Source organism: Molothrus aeneus, chromosome 2, assembly GCF_037042795.1.
Source record: "Molothrus aeneus isolate 106 chromosome 2, BPBGC_Maene_1.0, whole genome shotgun sequence".
NCBI lineage: Eukaryota > Metazoa > Chordata > Aves > Passeriformes > Icteridae > Molothrus > Molothrus aeneus.
In genome coordinates, this window is record NC_089647.1 from 30,952,020 (window position 1) to 30,976,818 (window position 24,799).

Sequence of the window (24,799 nt, forward strand, 5' to 3'; positions counted from 1 at the left end):
ATACTCTCACAAAACCTGTAAGATTCCTCAGTCCAAAGAGCAGGGCAAGTAGGACAAATCTCTGTGTCCATAGAATTCAACAGTGAAAGGTAAGGAGCTGTGCATGGCACATCAAGTATCCTCAAACAGGAGTGGGTCAGTGGAAGAAGCAGTTAATGCAGTGAGGAAGGTCCAAGTTCAGAATGCTCAGTTTTTTAAATCACTACCCAATATCTGTCTTACCAAAGTGCCAATAGCCTTTGAAAGCTAACTAAATAAGATTGGTAGAGCTACTTAAACGATGCTTGAAAAGGTATCCCCCAACACCTTCCAATGATGAATTAATTCATTGTATCAACCCATCTTCTATTATCCTCTTCCTCCAAACTTCTGCCTGCATACTTATTTGTTCTGGGATTTTTTTTGCATATAACAAACAATCCACATAGATTGTATAACACAAGGAATAAGTCAATACTTTTTCCCTTTTAAAAGATATGGCACAGCTACAGTTTCCTTAAACTGTTTTAGGGAAACAAAAAAATTCCAAAAACCAGGAATAAAAAATTCCAGTCTCAGCTATATAATACATGGAGCTGCAGGTAATTGGGCAGTTTAATGCTGAATGGTAATACCTAGAAAATATAAGTTCTATGCTAACCTACAGAGTGAAGGCCCCAGGATATACTGCAAAGTGTGGTACAAGTATGGCTGAATTAATGCCTCACTTATTAATTATTATGTATTTTTGTAAGTAGAAACGGACCACTTGAAGAAGGCAGGATGTCAGACTCTGTAAGTTGTTTTCATATGCAAAATCCTACTGGAAATTGCTACAGCTCACTCTGCTGACTTTATCTGAGCATATTTTATTGCAATGCAATAAAACAAGACTGTGCTTAAAAAATCACATGTCAAAGCTTCACTGTTCACATGCTTTCAGCATGACTGGGAAAAAAACATCTCTGACAATTTTCAACTGCTCTGTGGTGGTCTGGCATGAAAGCCACTTTGTGCACCTTAGTGGGACAGAAGAGGAGGACTGGACCGCAAGGACCAGCAATTAGCTGAGGTGAAGGAGTGCAGCTGTACTGTGTCAAAGGAGAAAACCCATGTGCCTCAAATGCACCATCTCTGAGTGGTAAGACCATTCTTACCTTCTCCAAGTAGGTGTAGCTCCATGATTTACCATCAGCAAAGATTCTGGAGGTAATTCTGCCAGACTGATCGTACTCCATCCTTTCTGACATTGTGCCCCTCTGAATCCCTGCAATGTGTCCTCCTGGGGAATAGGTGACATTGACCCCGTTCAGTCTGCTGCTGGGTGACCAGAGACTGGGCCTCCCTGCCTGGTCGTAGAGGATGCGGAGCGTGAACTTGCGGTGGTCATCATAGATTTTCTCAGTCCTTGTCACACGATCAAAGTCAAGGGACAGCAGGTTTCTGTTGTGAACCTACAGGAAAAAGAGGGAGAATTAGGAAGCGGGAAACAGTGTAAGTTAGAAAGACTAGCCTTGTTTCACCAAACACCTCTTTACATTGCACTGCAGAGTATCCAGCTGTTGATTGCTACTGGATAAGACACACTTTTTAAAGCAAAGAGTTATCCTAACGTTACTTTAAATTGACTTCAGTGAGGAGAGAGGCAGAAGTATGGTACTTTTGAAACACTACAGTGAAGGAATATTGCTCATATCCCAAATCTAGATTTAGGACAGCTACAGCAGATGTGACTTACAGAACACAGAATGACAACTTATTGCAAGAAATATTTCCAAGATATTCTACTTATCAAACCTTGAAGACTGAGTCTTGCTTTCATGCATATCAGAAAACACTTGTAGAAAAGAGATGGATGTTGTGCCACCATAGCAAAAATCAATGGTTTTCTCTGAGTTTTTGAACATAATGCACGCATTGGAGGTTAAGCATTTCTCCTGAGATGAAATGTGGAGGCTTTTAACCACTGTAGATGTTACAAAGACCAGGAGCTTTCCTGTAAGAGCTGGACCTTTAACTTCACTGTCCTGGGGTTATTCAGAGTGGCATAATTATACTCTGATCTTTGGAAATACAGAGGCACTCGAGGTAAGCAAAGGTATCTACTTCAAAGGCAAGAGCAGGAATACATTTCTACTCAGGGATTGCAGTGCACAGCAATACAAAAAGGAGGTGATAATACAACTCATGTTTAGCCATGTGTGCAGGGAGACTTACAAAACCACATCACCACAGTAGCAAAGTACTGGTTTGAAAGCAAGGAAGAAAACCAGTATACCCAGTAAGACCTTGCCAGTGAAGACAGCTCTTTCTCCATCCCACCACTTCCAAACCTCTTTCAGCTAGTGAACATCTTTCTGCTGGAAGGGTGTAGGTTCTTCTTGGATGAATCTCAAACTCCAAAAAGCTGACTTGGTTTTCAGTTCCCTTTGCAGCTTTTCAGCTACAGTCAGAGTTTGCTGTTTGCTATGAAGTTTTCAGATCAACTTAAAAACAGTGCCCTATCCTGCTCTGGGTAACACTGACACTCCTGACTGAAGTCTTCAAAAACATGCAGATGTGGCATTTGAGGACATGGTTTGGTGGGGAATATGGTGGTGGTCCTTATTTTAGTTTGACATGTAGGACTTTGTACGGCTGGACTTGCAAGAGAAAGGATGGGCTTGAAACAACAAAGAGGTTTCTCAGCCCTGAAGAATAGGAGAGGGAAAGTCTTGCATGGGCAAACTTCTATGCGGAAGGCTAGAGAACGGGGACACCAGAAAGACAGAATTCAGAAAAAGGTATCACAGAAGCTGGGGAGAGAAGGAATTGTTGCCATGATGTAAGTGTGAGGATGATGTAAGAGGCAAGTGCAACAACAATTTTCAATTTATGGATAACAAGGATAAAAGGTGCATATGACTGCAGGGAAGAAACTCTGTAGAAAGGAAGACAATGCTCTAATTAAATATGTGTGATATAGAGCGTAAATGTGCAATGGGAGAGAAGAAATCAGTCACTATAACAGGGAAGCTGGAAAATAATTAAAAAGGTATCAAAACTCTTAAGTACAGATGCACATGAGTAACTAAGAGGAATTTGGTATCTCCTAGGCACTTCCTGCCATAGAGAGAGAAACACGAGAAGCAATTCCTTGCAAAAAAAGAAAAGCAAAGCAGGAAGTAATAGCATCTCTGCCTCCCATATATTCACAGAGCAGCTCCATCCTGGCAGCTGCAGCTTCTTCTGCTTCAGGTCTTTGCCAAGAAAGCTGGGAAGAGCTCTTCTAGGGCTGGAACAGTCATCCGGGCTGAATGAGGTCTTCCTGAGAAGTATGTTAGCAGCAGTGCCATTCACTGGTCTGGAAGGGCCAAACAGCAGGTCCCTGGATAGCTCTTTAAGCTCAGTCCAAATGTCTGTATCCTCTGACTGGTGCCATAAATTGTTCCACCCTCCCTATGCTTGGCAAGCAATGTGTGTGCGGCTAGTTGGAACCAATCTCACTTTTCCTGTATTTTATTTTTTAATGATTTGTTTTCTTCTGCTCTCTTGATGTACTGTCTCTTTTATCTGTGAAGTGCTGCAGTGCAAACAGTAACCCCTCAAGGCGATGAGCAAAGTGAACCCTACCCTGCCAGTAGCCTCTGAAGAGGGTCTAAATCTTTTTCATACTTGTTCAAGGGCATGCCTTGTATAGAAGTGAATTTTCTGCAGAAGAAGTGACAGGGCTGCAGGCTGCAGTCCAATAACTGTGTTTTATGGTGAGCAGCTAAATAAGGTGCCATCCTCCATCCCAGACCTTATTCTGGAATGTAGTCTGAAAACCTCCTGCAAAAAGATTTTGCCCCTCAGAGTGCTTGACAAGGCTCGTGATCAGCACAGGATCAAGACAGGGTAAATTTAAATCCACAGTTCACAGTGGATTTGACATCCCTTTAAAATCTGTGAGGCACTAAATTTAACCCCTAACTCACGTTCCACAGTACTTTATTCAATCCCTTAGCTTCCTCTGCAGAAAAAAGAGCATAAACACACCACTATCTCTGATTTCTCCAATGCTTTCTTTGGCACTCCTTTAGCTTAAATGATAATTAAACAATGTGCATTGATCCCCCTGGGAACACTAGAGTACAAAAAGGGAGAGGATTCTCATGAAAACAGCCTGGCAACCTTCAGCAGAGGAAGGCAAAAAATGCTCCTGCAGTGAGGACTCCAGGTGCCAATGACATCCATGTGATGAATGGCTGCCTACAAAGGAACTTTCCCAGCAAACTGCTAAAACTGTTGGAGTGGCCATAGCCAGACCTCAATGTCCTGCAGAAATTGTGGAGATCATCCTGGATCATCTTTATTAGTCAGCGTAACAGGAATGGTTAGCACCATATCCCCGTCTGGTCATGTTAGCTGTGGGGATTTCTGGGATACTAGATCTTGATGCCACCATTAACCTACTACCAAGGTCTTGGGAAAAAAAGATATTTATAACAGGAGTTACCATACCAGGTTAAATAAATAAAAGAACTGAGCCAGCAACTCTGTCTCTTTTTGCTGTCCTATTTGCTCTATTGCCAGAGATTATTTTACATCCTTCTTTATTGAAAAACTCAAGTTTGTTTAATAAAAAACAAAAAAAAAAAAAAAAAGAGAAAAAGGAGGAGTCCTGCTCCTTGAAGCAGGATTTACTTAATTCTCTTATCTCTCTCTGCAAATGAAGTCTTTGCTGCTGTTGGCCAGGGACAGGTGGAATTCATAGCCAGCCAATCTGCAGAGATATCTCACTGCCGGGTGGGTGGATAGAGAATCACAACTTTTCATGGGGTGTGTGGGACAGAAAAAGTGAAAGGGGCTGCTTTAACATATTTGTGATGCTTTACAGCTGCCTGGCCAAGTACAGAGCCAGGTCAGCACTGATGGAACAGGGAAAAAGGTATCAGGGTTGTCCCCTTTCCCTTCATCCGTGCAGAAGTCCCTGCTGTGTGCCTTATCCATGCAATAAAGAACTGTGTATTGTGTTATTTCCTTGGGAGGGTCAGAGAGGCAGCTCTGGAAGTGGCCTCATCGTGCTGGGGGCTGGCCGAGCTCATGGCAACAGGCTGCCAGTCTGCAAGCACACCACAGGAGGAAGAGGCACAACCCATAAAAAGTGGATCCTTGTGATGACAGCAGAAAGGATCACTCTTTTACAGTGTCCAGATCCTGTTGTCCTCACTTTGAAGGCTTCATAAAATGATGCTGGAGCTTCTTTGGGATGTTCTTTCCCCATGAAGCACTATGCCATTGCTGCTGCCTCATGCAAGCAGTGGGGTGACGGGAGTGCGAAAGTAGTAACTTAGTCACATATAGCAGAAAATGGTAACATTTCCCAAAATCAACAAAAACATTGAATTTAACTTTCCTAAGTTTCTCTCCTGCCAGGGAAAGCAGCAATTACTGGTGTGAGGGAAGAGGGGAACATCACCCAGAGAGTATGTTAAATGTTGCGCAATCCCCAGGGAGGCAATTAGCACCTTGCAGGTTTTTTTATAAGGGGTGCAATTGCTGCCATGCATGCACAGACACAGAGCTTAAAACATCTAGTACACCCTCAACAACTCTGAACCCCTGAACACAGCCATAACTAAGTCCTTTGACCATGTAAGATGCACTTCTGATTCTCCAGAAGGGTCCTGAAAGGATCAAAATGTGAATAAATGTTGGCAGATTTATAGGGATACCAGCAACTAGCCTGAAAATTCATTTTCCAAGTGTTTTTCCAACTGTAGTACAATATAAAATACAGACACATTCTGTGTTTGAATCTACTACAAAAATTTTGGTAGATAAAAACTGATATGGGCAGCTAAGCTGTGGTTAAATGAGTGGAAACTGTTTTGAACACCAAATAGCTGTGACCCAGCTGCAGATTTCAGAAGGCCCTCTCTTTTCAGAAAAAGACCTTTCTGAAAATTTCATCAGTTATTAAAATGAAATGAAATGAAATGAAATGAAATGAAATAAAATAAAATAAAATAAAATAACCCCCCCCCAGGACAAACCCAACAAAAAAGCATGGTGACAACTGATCTGCAGATACACAGAAGTTCACACTGGAAGAGCAGCTTCAGCTTTCATTACTGTTTGCATTTTTTCTTCTGGTAACAAAATACGAGGCTATCAATGCATGGGGAAAAAAAACAGAGGCTGGGGTAGAGAGATTGAAGAGAAAGACTTGACAAGTGTGAGCGAGGAGAGACAGGAAAAATCACACCAAAGTGGCAGGGGTCATACAGCAGGGAATAGGGAGAGGTGAAGAGCAAGGACTGGGAAACACATATCCTGAAACCAGAGCATTGATATTTACTGCCAAGTTTAAGTGTGAATAAATAGCTGCAGTCCTTTTGCTGGGGTGCCATTACACAGCACTAAGCATTTTTCTCAGAGGGTCTGAATTTGCCAGGTGCTGAGCAGCTTCCCAGGAACCGTTCATCAGCCTGTGACTCTGAGACTAGCAAGGTACAGGGTGAATGCACAGGACTTGCTATTACAAGTTCCCAGCTTTGCCAGCAGTTAGCAGATGAATTACAGCTTATAGGGCAAGATCTTTAAACAGCCCTGACAAGTATGAGGTGCATTGTGCGGAACAATGTTTTCAAAACACATCAGTCTCAAGCATGGAAAGGTCTAGGCACTCCTGGAGGGAGAGTACTGTCAGGCTGGAGCTGCTTGTAACACTTCAGGGAACAATAGCAATTGTGGTGCAATGCCTTGTGAGCCCAGTTCTTCAACAGGTTCAAAAGACTAGCAATTTCAGGAATCCAGAGTTTTTTCTGAGGTTTCCCAATGAACAGTATTCACAGAATCATTGAATGGCTTGGGTAGGAGGGGGCCTCAAAGATCTAATTCCAACCTCCCTGCCATGGGCACAGACACCTTCCATTAGACCAGGTTGCTCAGAGCCCCATCCAACCCGGCCTTGAACATTTGGGTGGTCTGTGCCAGTGTCTCATCACCCTCACAGAAAAGAATTTCTTCCTAATACCTAATCCAAACCATCTTTTTTTTCACTTTGAATTCATTCCCCCTTGCCTGATAACTCTATACCCTTGCCCTAAGCTCCTCTTCAGCTTTCTTGGAGCCCCTCTAGGTAATGGAAGGTGCTCTAAGGTGTCCCTGGAGCCTTCTCTTCAGACTAAACAACCCCAGCTCTCTCAGCCTGTCCTGATATGCTTAGAAGGCTTTCAATCTTCTGCTCTATGACTACCAGCAGCACAGGTAGAAAACACCTGCACTAAGTGGTCTGGTAATTTATAGTTACAACTGTCCCTGGTTTGCTTGAACAGCCTGAGATGATGGCTAAACCTGTGGTGTCTGATGGGAGGTCACACATTCCCAGTGATGCAGAGGACAGGTTGGGAGATCAGCAGCACCACCTTTGATGGCTAAGGGAACATCAGCACATAAGGAGGCCTAATGATATACTACAGTCATAAAGGTTATGTCACTGAGGGTGAACAGACAATTCTCTGTCCTGCAGCTCCATCCCTCTTGCAGACAATACAAATCATACCCATCCCTTTCTGCCACGAGACTGGGCACTGATGAGATGGGAAGTGGAGGCCAAAAGTGCTCGTGGTTCTCACTTACCCTCAGCCGACGTCCAAAGACGGTGACCTGCCCTCTCGCTTGCTCCTTCCTCTGCCTCCACTCCACGAGGTTGAGGCCGTTGTCGATGGGCAGGGTGACATTCCTCTTCCCCACCGTGGGGTTGACGGTGCCAGCCAGCAGATGTGGCTCGGTCTGCAGGGCCACCTCCATGCCATTGGCGAGCATCAGTCTGAGGGAGCCATCAGCACCAATGTAGTAGCTGTTTCGGACTTGGTCTGAAGACAGAAAAGAGTTCTTTGCTGAACTTTGGTGATACAGCTCCAGCTCTTTGTTTGCTCCCTCACCTAGGCTGCATGAGCATTTCGGATGGTTGTAACCAAACACACTCTGTTACTCACCTGTCCCACTCAATGGGAGCAAAACATCAAGTCCATCAGGGAAAGTAAACATGGACAATTGCTTTTTCATTCTGATGAGGTTTGGCACCTCATATTCTTGCAGAAAGCCTTGCACAGGTTAAAAAAGTGAAAAAACTGTAATCCTTACCAAAGGATGCAGGTTCAAACCTCTTCCTCTAGGCTAAAACACTGTGGCGAGGTATTTGTTTTAAATCAGTTTGACTGAAAACTTTCCATGCTTTTATATCCTAAAGATCCTAATTTCACAACAGTATATGAGAACATGGGGCCACATACTTTCCTGAGCTCATTCACTGTCTCACAAGTGACAGGAAATTGCACAGCAAGTTAATGCTAACCAGTTCCCCACACAACAGCCAAATCCTTTCCCTTGAGAAAGCTTTCAGGAGGCAACTGAAGTCCTCATGTTTGGAGAGAAAGCAGAAGCATTAAGCTCCCACATGACTCTATACATCTGGCCTCCACTAGCTCATGAAAGATCAGATTGTGAGGCCAGTATTTGGGAATTCAGGAGTTGAACAGAAGAGCAATTTCTCTTCTACATCCTTCAGGAATCAGGCAGGCTGAAAGCTCATCCTTTGAATCTCCAGCCGGCATTTATCTCTGCAGAGAGTAGCTCATGAAGTGTAAGAAAGCATGAGACTTTAAAGCAGAATGGCTTTAAAACATATTATACAAACACTGCCTTATCTGAAGCTCTTCAAAAGCTGGAAAATATTACCATTTCTGTCTCCCAGGCCGCCATAAACTCTTAATTGTGAATAAAAACACCAATTGAAAATTCCCATTAAGGGTTTTCCCTTTCTGAGGCAAGCTGGGTTTTGTTCACTAGTTGCTCTGCCATAGCTCAGCAGGAAACAAGATCACAGTGAAATTACCATTTCTTGTCCTCAAGAAATAGATCAGCAAAGAGCACAGTTTGGTGTAGTTAGGGAAGAAAACATGACACCAACTGGTCCTTTTTTATGTGGGTCTCATCCTGCTCCTGTGGTAGCCAGCTGGAGTTCTGCCACAGAGACCTCAGCAGAACCATCACTCAACTTTACACAGCAGTGATAACGAAACCACTGGGGCACAGGATTTTGCCAAAAAACATACAGCAGTGATCCATAATGTAGATCCAAGTATCTACCACTCTACCACTGAGTATGTAAGTTGATGGTCTTTGACACAGACTCCAGCCAGATCAAACCCCCTCCATGCTTGAGTCTGCAAATGGAGAGAAGGGCCAGCAAGTTGGCTGCCACACCTTTCTTAGATGTGTGGTTTGATGCTAAAATACAAGGAAATGGGCTTTAAATCAAATCAGTGAAAGATTCCTGAACAGTGAATATATTCCTCTCTCTTTTTTCCTTCACCAGGAAGCAGAGGAAGGCTTGAAGGTTTACATGAAATTAATCAGACACACAATGTTCTCTTCGTGTTACATAAGCACCACAGAAGGGTTATTGTCACCAGTGCTCTGGTACAGTGTGGGGAATGTAAATCCTCTACTTTCAAAATTTTCCCAAGAGAAGACTCTTCCCTGGCTCTGGAAGGCATCTCTCAAGGGCTACATGAAATCCATGGGCTGTTGAATGCTGTATTTTAGACTGCTTTGGCTCTAGGGCACTACTGCCCTACTTTGGTTTGAACAAATGCTCATTTTGTCACTAGTCCAGAAGACAAAATCCCACTGGAATGTTGATGTGCCTGTTGTAGAAGCTCCTAAATCCATCCTACAGGAATTTGCAATCTTCTGAAAATGCCTTCTCAGATCTCACCTGTTCACAGTGTGATCCAGATTTCCTGAAAGGTTCACCAAGAATTTGCTTCACCAACCCACCTCTTCTGCAACTTTATCCAGATCTTTGTTTTAAGTGAGTTTCTTCAGATGCAAACAGCTTCATAATTCTATACTTCTGAAGATAGTTAAGCTGTTTGTAATTCTGCATGTCCTAATGGCCAGAATGTCCCTGTGCTGGAGGGCAGGACAATGACAGAATTGACTGTGGCACCATTATGTAACTGTGCCTTCAGTGCTGAGTGAATAAATCACACCACAGTCAATTTTGTCACTAAAAGGCCCCCAACAGTGGGCTCCATTGCTTAATTAGGCTCTTCAGGTGAAGCCAACCTCATGTCTGTGCTGTTGCCACACATCTTAATGTGAGTGAGTGAGATGGGGTGGGGTAGGTTGCATCTGTCTAGCAGTAAAGAATAAGAAAGTAATTGTGTTTCCCTACAGGAATATGGGGACAGCTTGAGGGGGCTGGAACCCTCTCAGCTGTCCTCTCCAGAAGGGTAAAAACAGTGTTTCAGGCTTTCAGGTTTTTAGTTTTCAGGCTTTTCATAGCAGGTACCTTCTTGTAGGAAAGGTTAATGTTGTTACAGGGAAAGGGAAAGAAATTGTATCCCAGAGATGTGGAAATAAATGCCATTCTGGAACATGCTTGCCCTACTTGGAGCAGTTTGTTCCTCACAAGGAGAAAAAATGTTTCACACCCCACTGTAATCAGTCACAGCCAGAGTGAATGAGATCTGTGGAGTAAAGAAAGCAGAGTCTGAAAGTTCCTTCCCTTTCCCCAAGCCCCAGAGAATAGGTGTGATAGCTCATCCTGATCCCAAAGAGGCTTCAGCTTTCAGACCCTGGAGATCCAGGCTGGCACTGTGCAGTACAGGTTCTGTCGGTACCAGCATGTCAGCCTAGTGCTCCCCTGCTATTTATTCCTCTTTTATTTCCCACTTCATTCCCTTTTCCTCCACCTAATCAGTCCTCTGCTTCCCACCTTCCTACCACAGGCACAACTGTGCTCATTTCCCACAGCCATAAACTGGTCCCACTAGTCCTACCCCGCCTGTCCACTTCCCCTTTGTACCTCTCCACACTACCTTTTAGTTCAAATACAGACCTTTTGGGGATAGGGACGGTCATTTTTCTGGATACTTCCCTGTGAATGTTTGAAACACCAGTGAACAAAGAATCAGATCTCCAGCAACCAGCTGGAAGCCTGTTCCAGAAGGATAGTAACTATTAAGTCAGAAGCCATTAAGAGACTGAAGCAAAGGGGTTGGCTGGAAGTGTGGCTTGATTTATGCAACCCTTTTAGTTACTACAATAATGGTAATGATGATGGAGGACTGTGCGGCACGAGCCTGCATGCCAAGGGGACTGACTGAGAATGGAGCAGAAAAACAGCTGCAGAGCATCCACTGTGCTAGGGAACGAGGCTAAGTAGGTGTGTGTGTCTGTACCAGCATGTGGGGAGCTCTGGTGCACTGAGAATGCAGGTGATTTTTGGCACTGGGATTATCAAGATGATGCCTGTTTCCTGATCCACTGTGTGCAGCCTGGTCAGGAAAGGAATGGTGGCCCAACCCACCTTGGAGCAGGGTGTAGAAGGCCCCTGATGCTGACAAATTGGTTGTTATTGTAACATCATCCTTGCTGGAGGTTTCCACCTGAACGTGCACGGAGCTGTCGGTGTCGCTGCGGAAGCTGCTCACTTGCCCAGTAGGGAAGGTCACGTTGGTCAGGCGGCCAAAGCTGTCGTATCTGAAAGAGAGAATGTAATGAAGTCAACAGCATCAACAGAGGATGAATTATCCTATAAAGTAGAGATCAATTCTTCAACTCATCATCCAGATTCTTCAGAGAGAAAAATGCAGTCACTCTTTTCGACAGTCTTGATTTTTTTTGTCCTCATGAGAAGAAAATCACAGCTTTTAGCTGAAGAAGTTGAAGTAAAGAATAGAAAAATACTAAATATATATTAGCTTGTACTTTAACAATATTTTCCCAACACTCCTCACACCTGCGCTATGCTTCTTGTTTAAAAGAGTAACTTTATTTCCCATCTCCTATGCTGTGGCTTACAGAAAAGCAGTGGCCTGTGCATCCTGTCTAGCAGAACTAGGAATTTCTGAAGCTCACCAACTGATTTGTCTGGTTGTGTCCTGAGCTCAGCAATTTATTTTAATTTTTTTTTTCCTATCTAATTTTAAAAAGCTGTATATTAAAGTAGCAGCAAGGACCAGATTGGCCACATCAGATAGAGAATTTCCTTTGTGAATGTGGTGTAGAGTCCTGGGCACAGATGAACCCCCGTGTCTACCTTTCACTGTTCCTAAGACCATATGGAAGGACTGATTTGAAAGTGTAAAAAAGCAGATGAGTTTTCACCCCTACTGTGTCCTTGGCCTTTCCAATGAGGAATCAACATAAGCACCATCTGGGAAGGTTTCTGTGATGTGGACACCTGTGTGCTAGGGCCCAGGTAAAATAAGCTTCATACACGCAGGCCCCGCAACAGTTAACAAGCTGGGGGAGTTATTTTTTGGTAAAAAGAAAAACAGACACATGTGTCTAGGGCTCTCCTGAGTTAAGGGAGCAAACACCTCATTATGCCTCCCATCTGTGGCATTACAAAAAGTTTCACAGACCCAAAAGGCTGGCAAGGGACCTTTGCAATGAGGTTATTGTAGCTGAAATGGAGGGCAATAGGGAGCTCTACTGGCTAATCTGTGAAGGGCTGTTGAACCTTCTGATGAGAGGGACCTTCAGGGAAGGGGTCTTTAAATAGTTAGTGTGAAACAAAAAAATTCCAGCAAATCAATCAGGGATAAATGTTCGGCTTTTTTCAAGTCCTGCCCACAACTCTTTTAAGAATGATTTATATGAAACTAAGTAGATCATATTATGAAAATTTATCACTTGGGGATGCAAAGTAAATGATGGGCACCCTAACAATGGGTGTTCTGAAGAGGATTATAATAAATTGCTTATTGTGTCTACTGAGGATGTGACAGAAAGTAAATTAAAACAATGAAAATTCAGATTAGAAGCTGCAGAACATTTTCAAGGCCCATGGTTGCTCCAAGCAGAGGAACAGATGGAGCACTGGAAACCCCACTGTCCAACTCTTTTAAGAATAAGTTAGAGAAATGTCTTAGAGGGGATCTGGATACAGATGATCAGACCTTGGAGGGAGCAGATGGTTGAGGAGCTCTTGATGTTTTTTCTGGGACTACTCTGAACTACGGAATAAGAAAATACACCCCATCTAATAACAAAACCCAGAAACAAAAAAAAAAAAAATCCAAATAGAAGAGGGGAGTGGAGGGGAAAGGGGGGTGTGGGGGGAAGGCAGGGCAGGGTAGGGCAAGGCAGGGCAAGGCAATGACAAGGTACTCTTGAATTGTAGCTGATGAGAGACCCATCAGCAGTCACTAGACTGGCTCTGCACTATACAGAAAAAAATTTGTCTCCTCTTCCACTCTCATTTTTCCAGATTCGAACACAGTGCTGGTTTGAATCACGATTCACTTTTGAAATATGGTGGCAGTGATTTAATGTGAGGAAAGGCTGATTGAAAAGATGATTTTTGCCCAAGTTTAATTCTTGGGTTATAGTGACTAAGTGGGTGACCTCATTACAAATCTCTGCATCCCTCAGGTTTGGAGACATCATCACATGAGGCTTTTCTTGCCCACTGAGCAGAAGGGGAGGCAGAAGGATAGAAGAAAGTATTTGCCCTCCACAGTAAGCCTCTCAGTCATGGATTATCCAAGCCTTGCCCCTCCTCTCAGATATCCTGGCAATCAATCAGCCACTTGTAAAATGGAAAATAAAGAAGAAAAAAAACTCCAAAACAAGACAAGGTTGAAAACAGGACTGCATTGCAGGAGTTTGGCAGAGATCAGTTAAAGCTTTTCCAAGCAGCTAACAGCACACAGCCTGGATGTGAGCTGCATCTCCATGCAAGAGCCAGAACTAAAGTGCTCCCAGTACCAAACAATTTACTCCAGATTTGTGGCTGCCCTGTTTGCACTGAGACAAATGTGTTTTGCTTGTACTGTCTCCAGTCACCTGCACATCTCCTCCTAAACCAGCATGTGAATCTTAAACAAAAAACATCACAGGCAGTCTCTTTACCCCATCTGCTGATACAAGACACAAGGGATATGATTTAGTCTTTCCTCTGAGCAGAGAAGACATTGTTATCACTGAAGGTGTGTTGTGTAACACCCCACATTCCTTCTACCACAACATCAGTAGTCCTAGATATGCAAATCAGTCTGAACTGTAAGGGTAGAATCAAGTTTGAAAACATTCTGAAATTTCAGTAAGATGAATCTGAATTTTGGCATCTCTGACTTGGTGGATTAGTAGGTGTGAGGGATTTATTTCTATTCCCTCATTTAGATTTTAAAAATAAGCTGCTCCTAAAAGTAAGCCTGATTCACCTCCTGAAAATAATGTCACAAATCTAGATGTGTTCCACTGAAGTCCAACGGGTGAGTTTGGTGTAACAGGTGTATAAAAGGAAGCAGGTCTGCAGGTTAGGGAAATAAGGAGTGCAAAAGGCAGGATGCAGGCAGAGAGCTTGTTCATGTGATAAGTGCTGAGTCAATGTCCTGTGAGTCACAGGTTTTTATCCTAATTGAATGGCACTCAGAAAAATGCTGAGAGTGAGCACAAAACCTTTACTCCAGCAAGTCCTACTTATGTGCTCCCAAGAAAGCCTCAAAACCCTGTGGATACTCAGTTTAACAGCCCCCAGCAGCAGCAAACAGCCAACTCTTTCTATTCATCAAATCACAGAAATACAAATTGGTTTGGGGTGAAAGGGACCTTACAGATCACCTTGTTTCATGCACCTCACCATGGGCCAGGACACGTTCCACAAGATCACACTGCTCTGAGCCCTATCCAGCCTGGCCTTGAACACACCCAGAGCTGGGGCAGCCAGATCTCCTCTGGGCAACATGTGCCAGTGCCTCATCACACTCACAGTAAAGAATTTCTTCCTATCATCTACTCTAAAACCTACCCTCATTCAGTTTAAAGCCATTCTCCCTGGTCTTAATGCAGGATGCTCTTACTAAAAGGCAAGTAGTGCCTTTTTATATAATATTATGTAGTGTAAAAGAAATATTATTTTACATAGTATTTCTGTAGTGCCTTTTTAGTAATATTTTTATAATATTCCTGGACCTCAAGCTTTTAGCACCCTCACAAATGGTTCTCCACCTCTGCTGGGCAAATAAATCATATTTGCAAATATGCAACTGGAGAAATCTGCCAGTAACCTTTCCTTGTGCAAATTAGGTTAAAATGGCAAGAAAAAAAAGAATGAAAAAGTGTGATGGCACTTAGACCTCTGTGCACACATTCTTCTTGTGAAGTCAAAATTACTAAGTACAATGCACTTAATTTACATGGATACATTTTTACAGGTGTACAAAACTCACAGTACTTCACCAAAAGCAAGGACTTCCATTTGGGACTTTGGATCCTGAGAAGCAAGGCTCCTTTTGGACCAGAACAGTCTGGAATGATCTGCTGGAACTGGTTTAAGATGTCTGCAGAAGTACATTAGACTTTTGGCACATCCTTAGTCACCCTATTAACCTCCTTCAGAAGGAATAAGGACCATCTGTGTTTTCTGCATGTGCAGGAGCTGCTGCACCTCTCTACCCAACAGACAGACAGGAACCTGCCAAGGACTAGCTTTGGGGGGGACAGCTTACTGATTTGCAGCTGCAAGGAGATCCTGCCTTACAAAGGAAGAAAAATGAGAAGGTAGAACAATTACACTGTTCCCATTTTTATTATTATTTTTAACTGGTGACAGATGAAGTGTAAAATGCTCACGTCCAGACTAAGGCTCCTTTTAGCACTGTGGTGGCAACGCAAATGGAGGTGTGGGAAGCCCATTAGCATGAAAACACAGAGTGTTTTCTTCTTGGCAAGCAGTTCTTTTTCTCTTTTCGGTTTTTACTCCGAACTGGAGCATTTTCCCCCTTTTTCCTGATTTAGCTCACACAACACATACCTGTCACATACCCACAGTCTCCCAGGAATGTGCAGACTTTCACATCCCAGAGATAGTATGCTTGACAAGTTGAATGTGCTGGTTCCTTCCACCTCTGCTTTGAGCCCTATAAAGGCCCTTTCAGGGCACACCTCAGCTTGGAGAGGAAGGCCAAGTGACTGGCTCTTAGGTAGCTGCAGGTGTGCCCTGGTATTTGCAGTAACATAAATCTCTCCTAGTCACCTCATTTTGCAGCTAAGCTGCCTAGCCTGTTTCCACAGCATCAGGATTTAGGGCTGGGCCAGTTTTCATCACAGCCTAAGACTTCTGTGTTCTCCAAATGCTCTGAAAGCCCCAGAATTAAGGAAATACTGAAGCATGGGAGTGCACACAGCAGCCACTTGGAGCAATGAATCCATCACCTGCTAACACAGCTGCTGCCTCCCATTCAAACCTGCTGCAAAGCCTCAGTACTTACAATTACAGTGGCAATTATTAGGCCAGCAAAGGAATCCGTTACCATCCATTCCCAATTGGAAACGTACTTAGCTAAGGTTCAATGCACAGAATTAAAATGGTATTTGGTGCTTATGAGGTCTAATTGTTGGCTTGTAAACATTCAGAGCTTTCATTTATCACATTACCATTGTGTAGAGACCTGGACCTTGGGAATTAAAGGGCATCTTTAGTACCATCTATTCAGAAATCAATTTCTTGCCTGAGTTTCTGCATTTCCTCATTTTAGCCTCTTCACATTTCATCAGCCTTTTAAAACACAAGTCAAATAGATCAGAAAAAAACTCACTATAATAATATTGCATTTAGTGCCAAAGTGTCTAAATGGACCTTGCAAACTATATTTTGCATGTGATTATACCAACGTGCACCCAGTGCCTCTTAACAAGCTCGCCTCATCCCAATTTTTCAAACAACATTAAACACAACATTAAAAATAAATCTATAACAGACAAACCGATAATACTCAAAAATGCATGAAGGCAAGTCCTCTCCCTAATGACCAAAGACCAGGTTGTGGTCACAGTCTACTGAATTTTCTGACTGCCCAAGAAAGAAGAGGAAGATCTCTTTCTAGCTTTATGATAGTCATAATTCCCTTGGTTCTCAACTAAACTTTGCTATCAGGCATGCATTTCAGGGCAGGGCAGTGGCTCAAAATGTGACCTCATGACTTACTGAGGGTACTGGAGAACTGCTATTTTATCATGGCACCTAGTGGAGCTTCACTGCAATTTTGTCAGAGGAACAATAATGAGAATCTCATCATTTTATCATGTAGAAATTGTGGAACAAGTGGAACCAAGAAATCTTGCCAAAAGACGAGGGAGGAAAAAAAGCCAAAGGTGTTTCTCATACTCCAGTCTGCTGCAGGAGTAGAACAAAACCCTCACTTGAACTACACTAGATCAAATCCTGTAGAACTCTGTGTATGATCTGATAAATCACAGTCACACAGACCAGGGCACTGCCTTTGGCACTAAAAGCTGGGGGTGCTGGGGTGGGACCTCTGCTGAGCCCTGGGGGTCACTGGGAAGCCATTCAAGATCCTCCTGCATGCTCAGTCCAGCTGGCTCCTACCTTCCATCCATTACAGTGTGTGAGGTTTGGCAGAGTTTGGTTCTCTGTAAAACAGCCTCCAGTGTTACGGGGTCAAAACTCCCCTTACCACTCATCTGAAGATCTGGCTCCATGAGATCCTTTGCCCTCCAGACAACTATGAGCCACTTCTTGGGTAGTCTGTGAAAAGGTTTTGAATTTCTGGGCTTGGCTGGAGCAATGTGTAAGTGTTTGAGTCTGTACAGGAGGAGGCGACCTTCAAAACTAATTGAACACACTCAGGACCTAAGTAAACGAGCTTCATCTGGGCTAAATAACGCATAGAAGGTTTGACTTTGGCTCAGAGGGAAATTGAGTTAATGTACAGTGATAACATCTCAGTGAACTAATCAAGATAATTGCCGTATTCTTGATTTTAACAAATCCATTAATAAGAATTTCCGGATTCTGAAGCAGACAAACAGCAACTGCTAAGAAACTTTGTAAAGGCTGGTAGCAATTTTTTCAGGTCAAGTTAAAAAGCAGAAACAACAGAGCAGCAAGTAGTCACACAGCATCCTTTGTCTTTTACTGGAAGAGTGGAACAAGAAGTCATTTCCCTGGCTCAGTTTCCAGATCAACTTCCTTTGCTGCTGATTATCACTGTTACTGTCACCAGTTCAATGGGAAGAGAAGTCTTTAATCCAGTTACTGGACAAGCTGAGCTGCATTGCATTAACTGACAGCTAATGTCAAGCCCGCTGCAGGGGCAGGAAAGGTCTATATAATGCTAAAACCCTCAAAGTAGTCATAGATAGGTCTTTGGAGACAGGTTAATTATTGTGGGGAGCTAAGTTTCACTCAAACAAAAAGGGAAACTGCGCACCATTATACATTGAGTCTTACTCAGAGCTAAACCTGATAAAACAGGATTGTTAGAGCAGGCTTGGGTGTAGGATGTGTGAAAGGAAGAGCTGTAAGTGCTGTGAGTGAGACTGCCATTCTCTGAAGCCAGCACCAGTCTCTTTCCCCACAGAAAGGCAGGGACAATGTGCCAGTCCAGCATGAAGCCTTGGAGGACCTGGATTCCCTGGTGTGCCCTGAAGACAGACCTCCAGTACTGCATCAGTACATCCTTCCTCCTTCCCTCCTTTGCAGAGTCACGCCAATGTGCCCACGTGTTAGAGCTCTTTGCAGCCTTATGGTAAAGGTTAAGAAATGGCCTGGTAAGAACAGCACCTGGAGGAGATCCAGAGACACTGGCTATGTTGGCTGGAACTAGATGTTCTTGAAGTTCCCTTCCAACCCAAGCCATACTATGATACTGTGATTCCATGATGAACACGTAGTGATGCCACTCTCACAACACCACTGCTCTGCCATGCTAGGTTTCTGATTTATGGTCCTTTGTAGACAGCCAGGTGAAAGGTAAATCTTTTGAGGATGTTCTTCATGGGTAGAAGAACATGGTGCCACTGGTGCAGTGTAAACTTGCCAGCTGGATTTACTTTACTGTTAACTTTTTAGGCAGCAGTGTCCAGCTTGTCCAGGCCCACAAACAACTCCTTGTGTGCTGTGAGAAACATGAAACTTTCCCTCAGAGTCAGATTTGATGCCTTTATTTCTTTGGCCATGAGCAAAACAGAAATGTGAACTTCACCCTTCCCCTCAGGCAAGACTGAAAACTCCTTTAGAGCACCTTCTAGCCACTAATGTTCACAGGAATTCTCTAAACCACTTAAGCCTTCCCAATGTACATTTCTTGATGTTCTGGCAGAGAAACCAATAACATAAAGGTAGTCAATGTTGATTTTATTTGGTTTACACCATCTTCTTCAGCTTCTTTGATAACAAGGAATTTAGTCTTCATCCTGCCACGCCTGCACTCATCTCTGCAGCTTCTGTTTCAGTCATGCAAATCCTCTCTCTGGTGAGATTACATTATAAGAAAGGCATCAGAGTCCTGATCTAAGATACAAAGAAATGGAGAATATACTGCTTTCATGTTTGGTTACTCAACCAGTTAGGTCATCTCAGCCTGAAAAAAATCACACCTTCTTGTCAACTTGAATTTCTCTAGCTTTGCTTTCCAGCCCCATTCCCTTCTCAAGCCTTTCTCTGTTAGACTGAGAGTCCCTCTCTAGGCAAGAGCTTTGGCTGACATGTTCTGATCTGGACACTTCCCAGTCTCATTCATGTTGAGATAAATAGATCAAGTCTTTCTTGTTCTCCCCATAAATGATTTTTTTAAGAGTTTTTCTTCCCAGCCTTCAACTTCCACAGTTCTTCATAAACTGCATTTTTATGAGCTGACAATATTAGTCACATCAATGCTGCACAGAGAAAAAATCAGCTTCCTACTAACCACTACAAGTAGAGTGTGATGAGTAAATGTATTAATTTAGTTTGTCCATCCAAGCAACAAGTTAGACAGATTTGCCATGGAATCATGTGAGGATCACACAGAAGACTTGATGCCTTGCTACAACTCTGAGAGCCAAGGCTCAGCCCATTTACATGTGTATCCTGGCATCAGACTGTACAAAAATATATTTTGTTTAAATGAAACCTACTTTAGCAAGCAATTGAAATATTCGACTCTTATTTCATATTCTAATTTTATCAGTCTGAATTTATGTTCTTTCCCTGGTTACACATACAAAACCTGGACAGAATCGATCCCTCTAAATCACTGATCTGCCTTTCAAAACCCTAGTGGATAGGATAGGATAGGATAGGATAGGATAGGATAGGATAGGATAGGATAGGATAGGATAGGATATGAAAGGGTAAGATGGATGAAAAAGAATAGTCTCCAATTCAAGCATGGAAGATTTAGGCTGAGCATATAAAAAAAGCTCTCTAAAAGTAACAATAATACAGGTAAATACATTGTTATCACTAACAATATTTATAAAACACTCAGATGACTGACAGGCTCCATTTTTCCAAACTGTAGACATCTGCAACATAAACATCTGTATCTGAACTCATCATTCTCTACTGCCTTTGCAGAGATAAACTTCCAGAATACAACTCTTCTCATCTTAAAGGAAATACCTAACATAACTCATAAGAAACTCTGAATGGGCCTATTTCTTTCCACCTGCCTGTAAAGGGTGGCTGAAGTAACTAATTCAGATCTAGACTTTCACCCTGTAGTTTTTATATAGTTGAATCAGAAACTGTCAGAAATAGTTAAACATAGGTAAGTGATCATAGGTTTGGATGAGGTATCTCTGAAGGCAGAGTCACAAATCTATATTCAGTTATGCTGTGCTATCATACAGTGCTCTAGTCAACACTTGCTCTAGTCAAGATTTTCATAGTCCAGCCACTAGAGAATACTGTCTTCCATTTAGCTCTAAAAAGCTTTCTTATGACTCTTCTGAAGTGCATAAAAGGACCAGAATGATGACTTTCACAAATGCTCTATTTTGTTGGACAGAAGAAATAATGGATCACTGTTATAAATATATCCACAGAGTAAGTTAGTTTTGAGCTTCTGTCTTATCTCCTTTGTATTTTCAGTTGCACTTTAAAATAAAAGATTATGTTTGAGGTATAAATCTGACCATTATTAGCTGTAATGTTTACTTTGCTTCACTGTCTGTGGCTGCATCTGTTTTCAAGCACAGGAAGTATTGGGTTCTTTGCAAAAAGAAAACACCTCCTTGACTTAGCACCAATGGTCCTGACAATATAGCTGGCTTTCACTCCTATGGAGAAAGACACCCTCTTTTTCCTCCCTAAGGCCTTCCTCAAGCAAATTCAAAGAGATGGAGAGTATTAACTTGGCTTCACTGAGGAATATTGCTACAGTAATTGCAAACAGAACATTGATAAAATGCTAATAACATTTCAAAAGATTCATCACAGAGTTTCCATCAGTTCTTTTCAAGGCAAGAGCAGGAGCAGTGAGTATTAAGCAAAGAAATTTGAAACTGGGCCTGGAACATTTTAAGGAGAGAACCAAAGCAACCACATATCAACACACAGATATGTGGATTTAGCCAGCTTTCCTTTCCTGAATCCCTTTTTTTCTTAGCAACTTTTTTGTTTATCATCTTGGGAACTGCCTATTCTGTCCAAATTGGATTCTTATAATGGGTCTATTATTATGGCAGCTGAACACTTCCATGTAACCATTCAAACCATGTGGGGAATGATGCACTTAAAGGAGCATTTCAAACAGGTTACACTTGTAAATAAAAATTAAACTAAGGAAGAGGGAGGGGAAGGGGCTCTCAACAACAGGATGAATCCTTCTAGGTGCTCTTAACCCAGTTATCTATCTTTGTCCTTTTTTATATCAGAAATGTGTTCGCTTTAAAAGCAGGGAATTGCTAACAGCAGTACAGAGAAGAAGTACAAATATTCAAGATACTGCCATCTCTGGGTCTTTCAGTGCATCCTATCTTCTCTCTGCTTAAAAAATCTTTGGGGATAGTCTTGAACTGTTTCAAGACTACTTTTAAAGCTTAGTGAGGCAAATTGCAACAGGAGGAATTGAGCAGTCCATTAATTACAGAATTGTTTCCAGAGCAAGCTCTCATTAGTCATTGCCAGTTGTCATTCTACACCAGACACTTCAAACAGGCTCAACAAAGACACTGCAGCATAGGAGGTAGGTGAAAAGCTGTGAAAAAAGAGGCTCTGATGGAACTTTCATACTTCCAAGGCTTTCAAAGCCAAGAAAAATTCTCTGACACACAACCTAAATCTCCAGTCCTGACTACAGTTAAGGAGAACCAGGTGTCCAAATCACTTAGAAAAACTCAGCAGAAATTCTGTTTGACTCGACTTGGTAAAGGGAGCTTATTCAAGCTCTAATGCACCAACTGCCAGTATCTAGTGTTTGCGTGAAATCCAATACTCTCTGTTCGGGCCATTTTATTTGGACAATAATTATGACCAGGGAATTAAATTCTACCAACCTTGCATGGTTCAGAGAACACACAATGAAGTCAGCAGTGCCAATATTCATAAAATACTTACTCATAAAATGTTGTCCAACCATTTTCATTGCTTTTAGTGGCAAGGAGACCAGAGTTGCCGTGGTAAGTCATCATGGCTACTTCATGCCCCTGTGTTGTTACACTTTTCAGTGCACTGTTGGTACCAATTGTCACCCAGTAGACTTGGCCATCGGGCACCACCAGCCAGAGGGGCATCCCTGTGGAATCTCTTCGGATGTTGACTAAGTTGCCATTATTGTCAGTGATCAGGGTTATATCTCCGTCTCCAGAATAAGTAAAATTGTAAAGATAATCTCCAGTGGTAAGGCTCTGAGTATAAAGGTGCTTCCCACTGGTGTCAAACAAGTACAGTTCCTGGTCTATGGGTGAGGATAACTCATAGAGATTTTGTGTGTTGAGGAAGGGTTTGTTTTTCCGAATGAAGCGGATTCGGATGTTCCCCAGATCGGCGACGTACAGCTCCCCATCCGCACACACGGCGAGGGAGGAGGGCGCGTTGAGCTTGGCGTCCTTGGCGTAGCCGTCGTCCCCCGAGAAGCAGTCGCAGTTGGCATCGTTCTTGCAGTCGCAGCTGCTTGGGGCACCGGCGACGAGGGAGATCTCCCCATTGGTGGTGACCTGCCTGATGCGGTTGATCTTCTTCTCGTCGGTCTCAGCGATGTACAGCACCCCGTTGTGGGACACGGCCAGGGCAGTGGCAGACTCCAGCGTGGCGTGGATTGCCACCTTGCTGAGGAGAAAGTGATCCATGCCTGGCACCTGGCAGTGCATGGGCCTCCCTGCCACGATGCGCACTTGGTGGTTCTCAGAGATTTGCAGCACAACATTGTTGTCGAGGACATAGAGTGAATTATCCATGGGATTCACTGCCAGATCCGTGGGCCATTCTAGACGAACCTTCATGGTAAAAAACCACAAGGGAACTTTTATAGCAAGACATTTTTCTAGTGCATGATTGCTATAAATCAATCACAATGAGGATGGAATCAACATGGATTTAAGGGGGAATGGGTGAAAAACCCCAAAACTAATTATTACTTGATAGGTGGCCATAGAGGATATAACCTGCTGTGAGCAAGGGGGACTAGCTCTTGGGCACATGAAGCAGTCACAGGGAGACACCCACACTCTGCACTGGAACATTGGTGGGAGCAGGATGATGGACAGAGGCAAACCATTCTACGATTTTCCCTCTCCAGCTTTTTGAACTGCTGGAAGCTGGACCTCATAGCAGTAAATTTTGCTGTGTGAAGTGCTATGAAATCAGACACACAGAACAGTGATTCTTTTACTAAAGGATTTTTCACACAAGTGGCTGAACTCCTCTTGGTAAATGACAAGGAGGGATAGACACAAAACTGGCAGCTGTGCCAGCATGTGTGAATATCTGTTATAACCTATGGTTTTCTGCTTTATGCTGCAAAAATGCAGAATACCAATTCACAGGAAACTCAGGCAATTCCAGTTCATGAAGTAGAATACTTGTGCCTTCATGGTGATTTTCACATTTTGTTTTAGCATAATGGAAAAATGGGTTCAGGAGCGACATATCCCAGTTCTACACTGATAATCCACTAAAACAGTGACTGGCAACACCACAAGTGAGTAAGAACTAGAATGACTTCATTTCTAGCTCTCCTTCTGCAATACACTCTTTTCAAGTGTGTCTTCGCTTTTAGTTGCTAAACCTAAAAAATGTTTACCAACAGAATTCAGAACTTTTTTTTTTGTAAAAAACTCCAAGTTGTGCATTTTTTTGATTATTTTATTTTATTTCAGGTTTATATAGAAAAAAAAATTGGTCTTGTGCTGATGGGAACCTATCCGTTCCAGTGTAGTTTCTTTGTTTTGAACCCTTTTTTCCCACCATCCATCTCCATTGCTGCTTCTTCTCATTTGTCTGACATGACTAAGTTTAGAGGACTATTTTGTAATCTTATTGGAAGGAGGAGTGGATGCCAGCAGAGTCAGGTCCATGAAACCATCTTTCACTCTGATTTTATTTAAAACTGAGTAAGGAGAGACCAGGTAAGATTCAGAAACACAGGAAATTCCTGTTTTTAAGGCCTGTAGTTCAACATCTCTGCTACAGCCATGCTTTATTTTGATGCTCCTATATGCCTTTTCAGCATTTATTTTAAAGGATCAGATGTAAGGTATTTAGTTCATTGTGTCTTCTAATGCTTGAGTGTGTGAGGCTTATTTTCATTGCTAAGCAGTTTGCTGAGCTCTGTCTACTCTGGTTCTCTGCTTGCAAAATCTCCTTCCTTTTCTCAGCTCCTGGCCTATTTTAACCCTTCTTGTAGTAAAACATTATAGCCTGTGGTTTTCTCTTTAATAATTCATGCCTCCATCCCTTCCAGTGGTCTTTAAGCTCTGCAGTCTTCAGTTAGCATCAAGAGCTGAGTTTATTCTGAACTGACAAGGGAATTTTCAATTTCTTAAAAACCATTCCTTGTCAACAGTGGCAGCTAAATATTTCATATCCTCAGTCCCAGGCAGCCTC

The 24,799-nt window shown here is 42.8% G+C and overlaps 1 protein-coding gene across 5 annotated transcripts in view; it reads right to left on the reverse strand.

Annotated features, from left to right (window-relative positions):
- The window catches only part of TENM4 (teneurin transmembrane protein 4), a 741,938-nt gene that overhangs the window by 23,045 nt on the left and 694,094 nt on the right, over positions 1-24,799 (reverse strand). For all 5 annotated transcript variants that reach the window (XM_066572311.1, XM_066572312.1, XM_066572314.1 and 2 more), the window contains 4 exons: positions 22,313-23,190; positions 11,327-11,499; positions 7,585-7,820; positions 1,137-1,433 (listed from right to left, as the gene is read on the reverse strand). In XM_066572311.1, the coding sequence (XP_066428408.1) occupies positions 1,137-1,433; positions 7,585-7,820; positions 11,327-11,499; positions 22,313-23,190 (1,584 nt within the window). The remainder of the gene's footprint in view (positions 1-1,136; positions 1,434-7,584; positions 7,821-11,326; positions 11,500-22,312; positions 23,191-24,799) is intronic.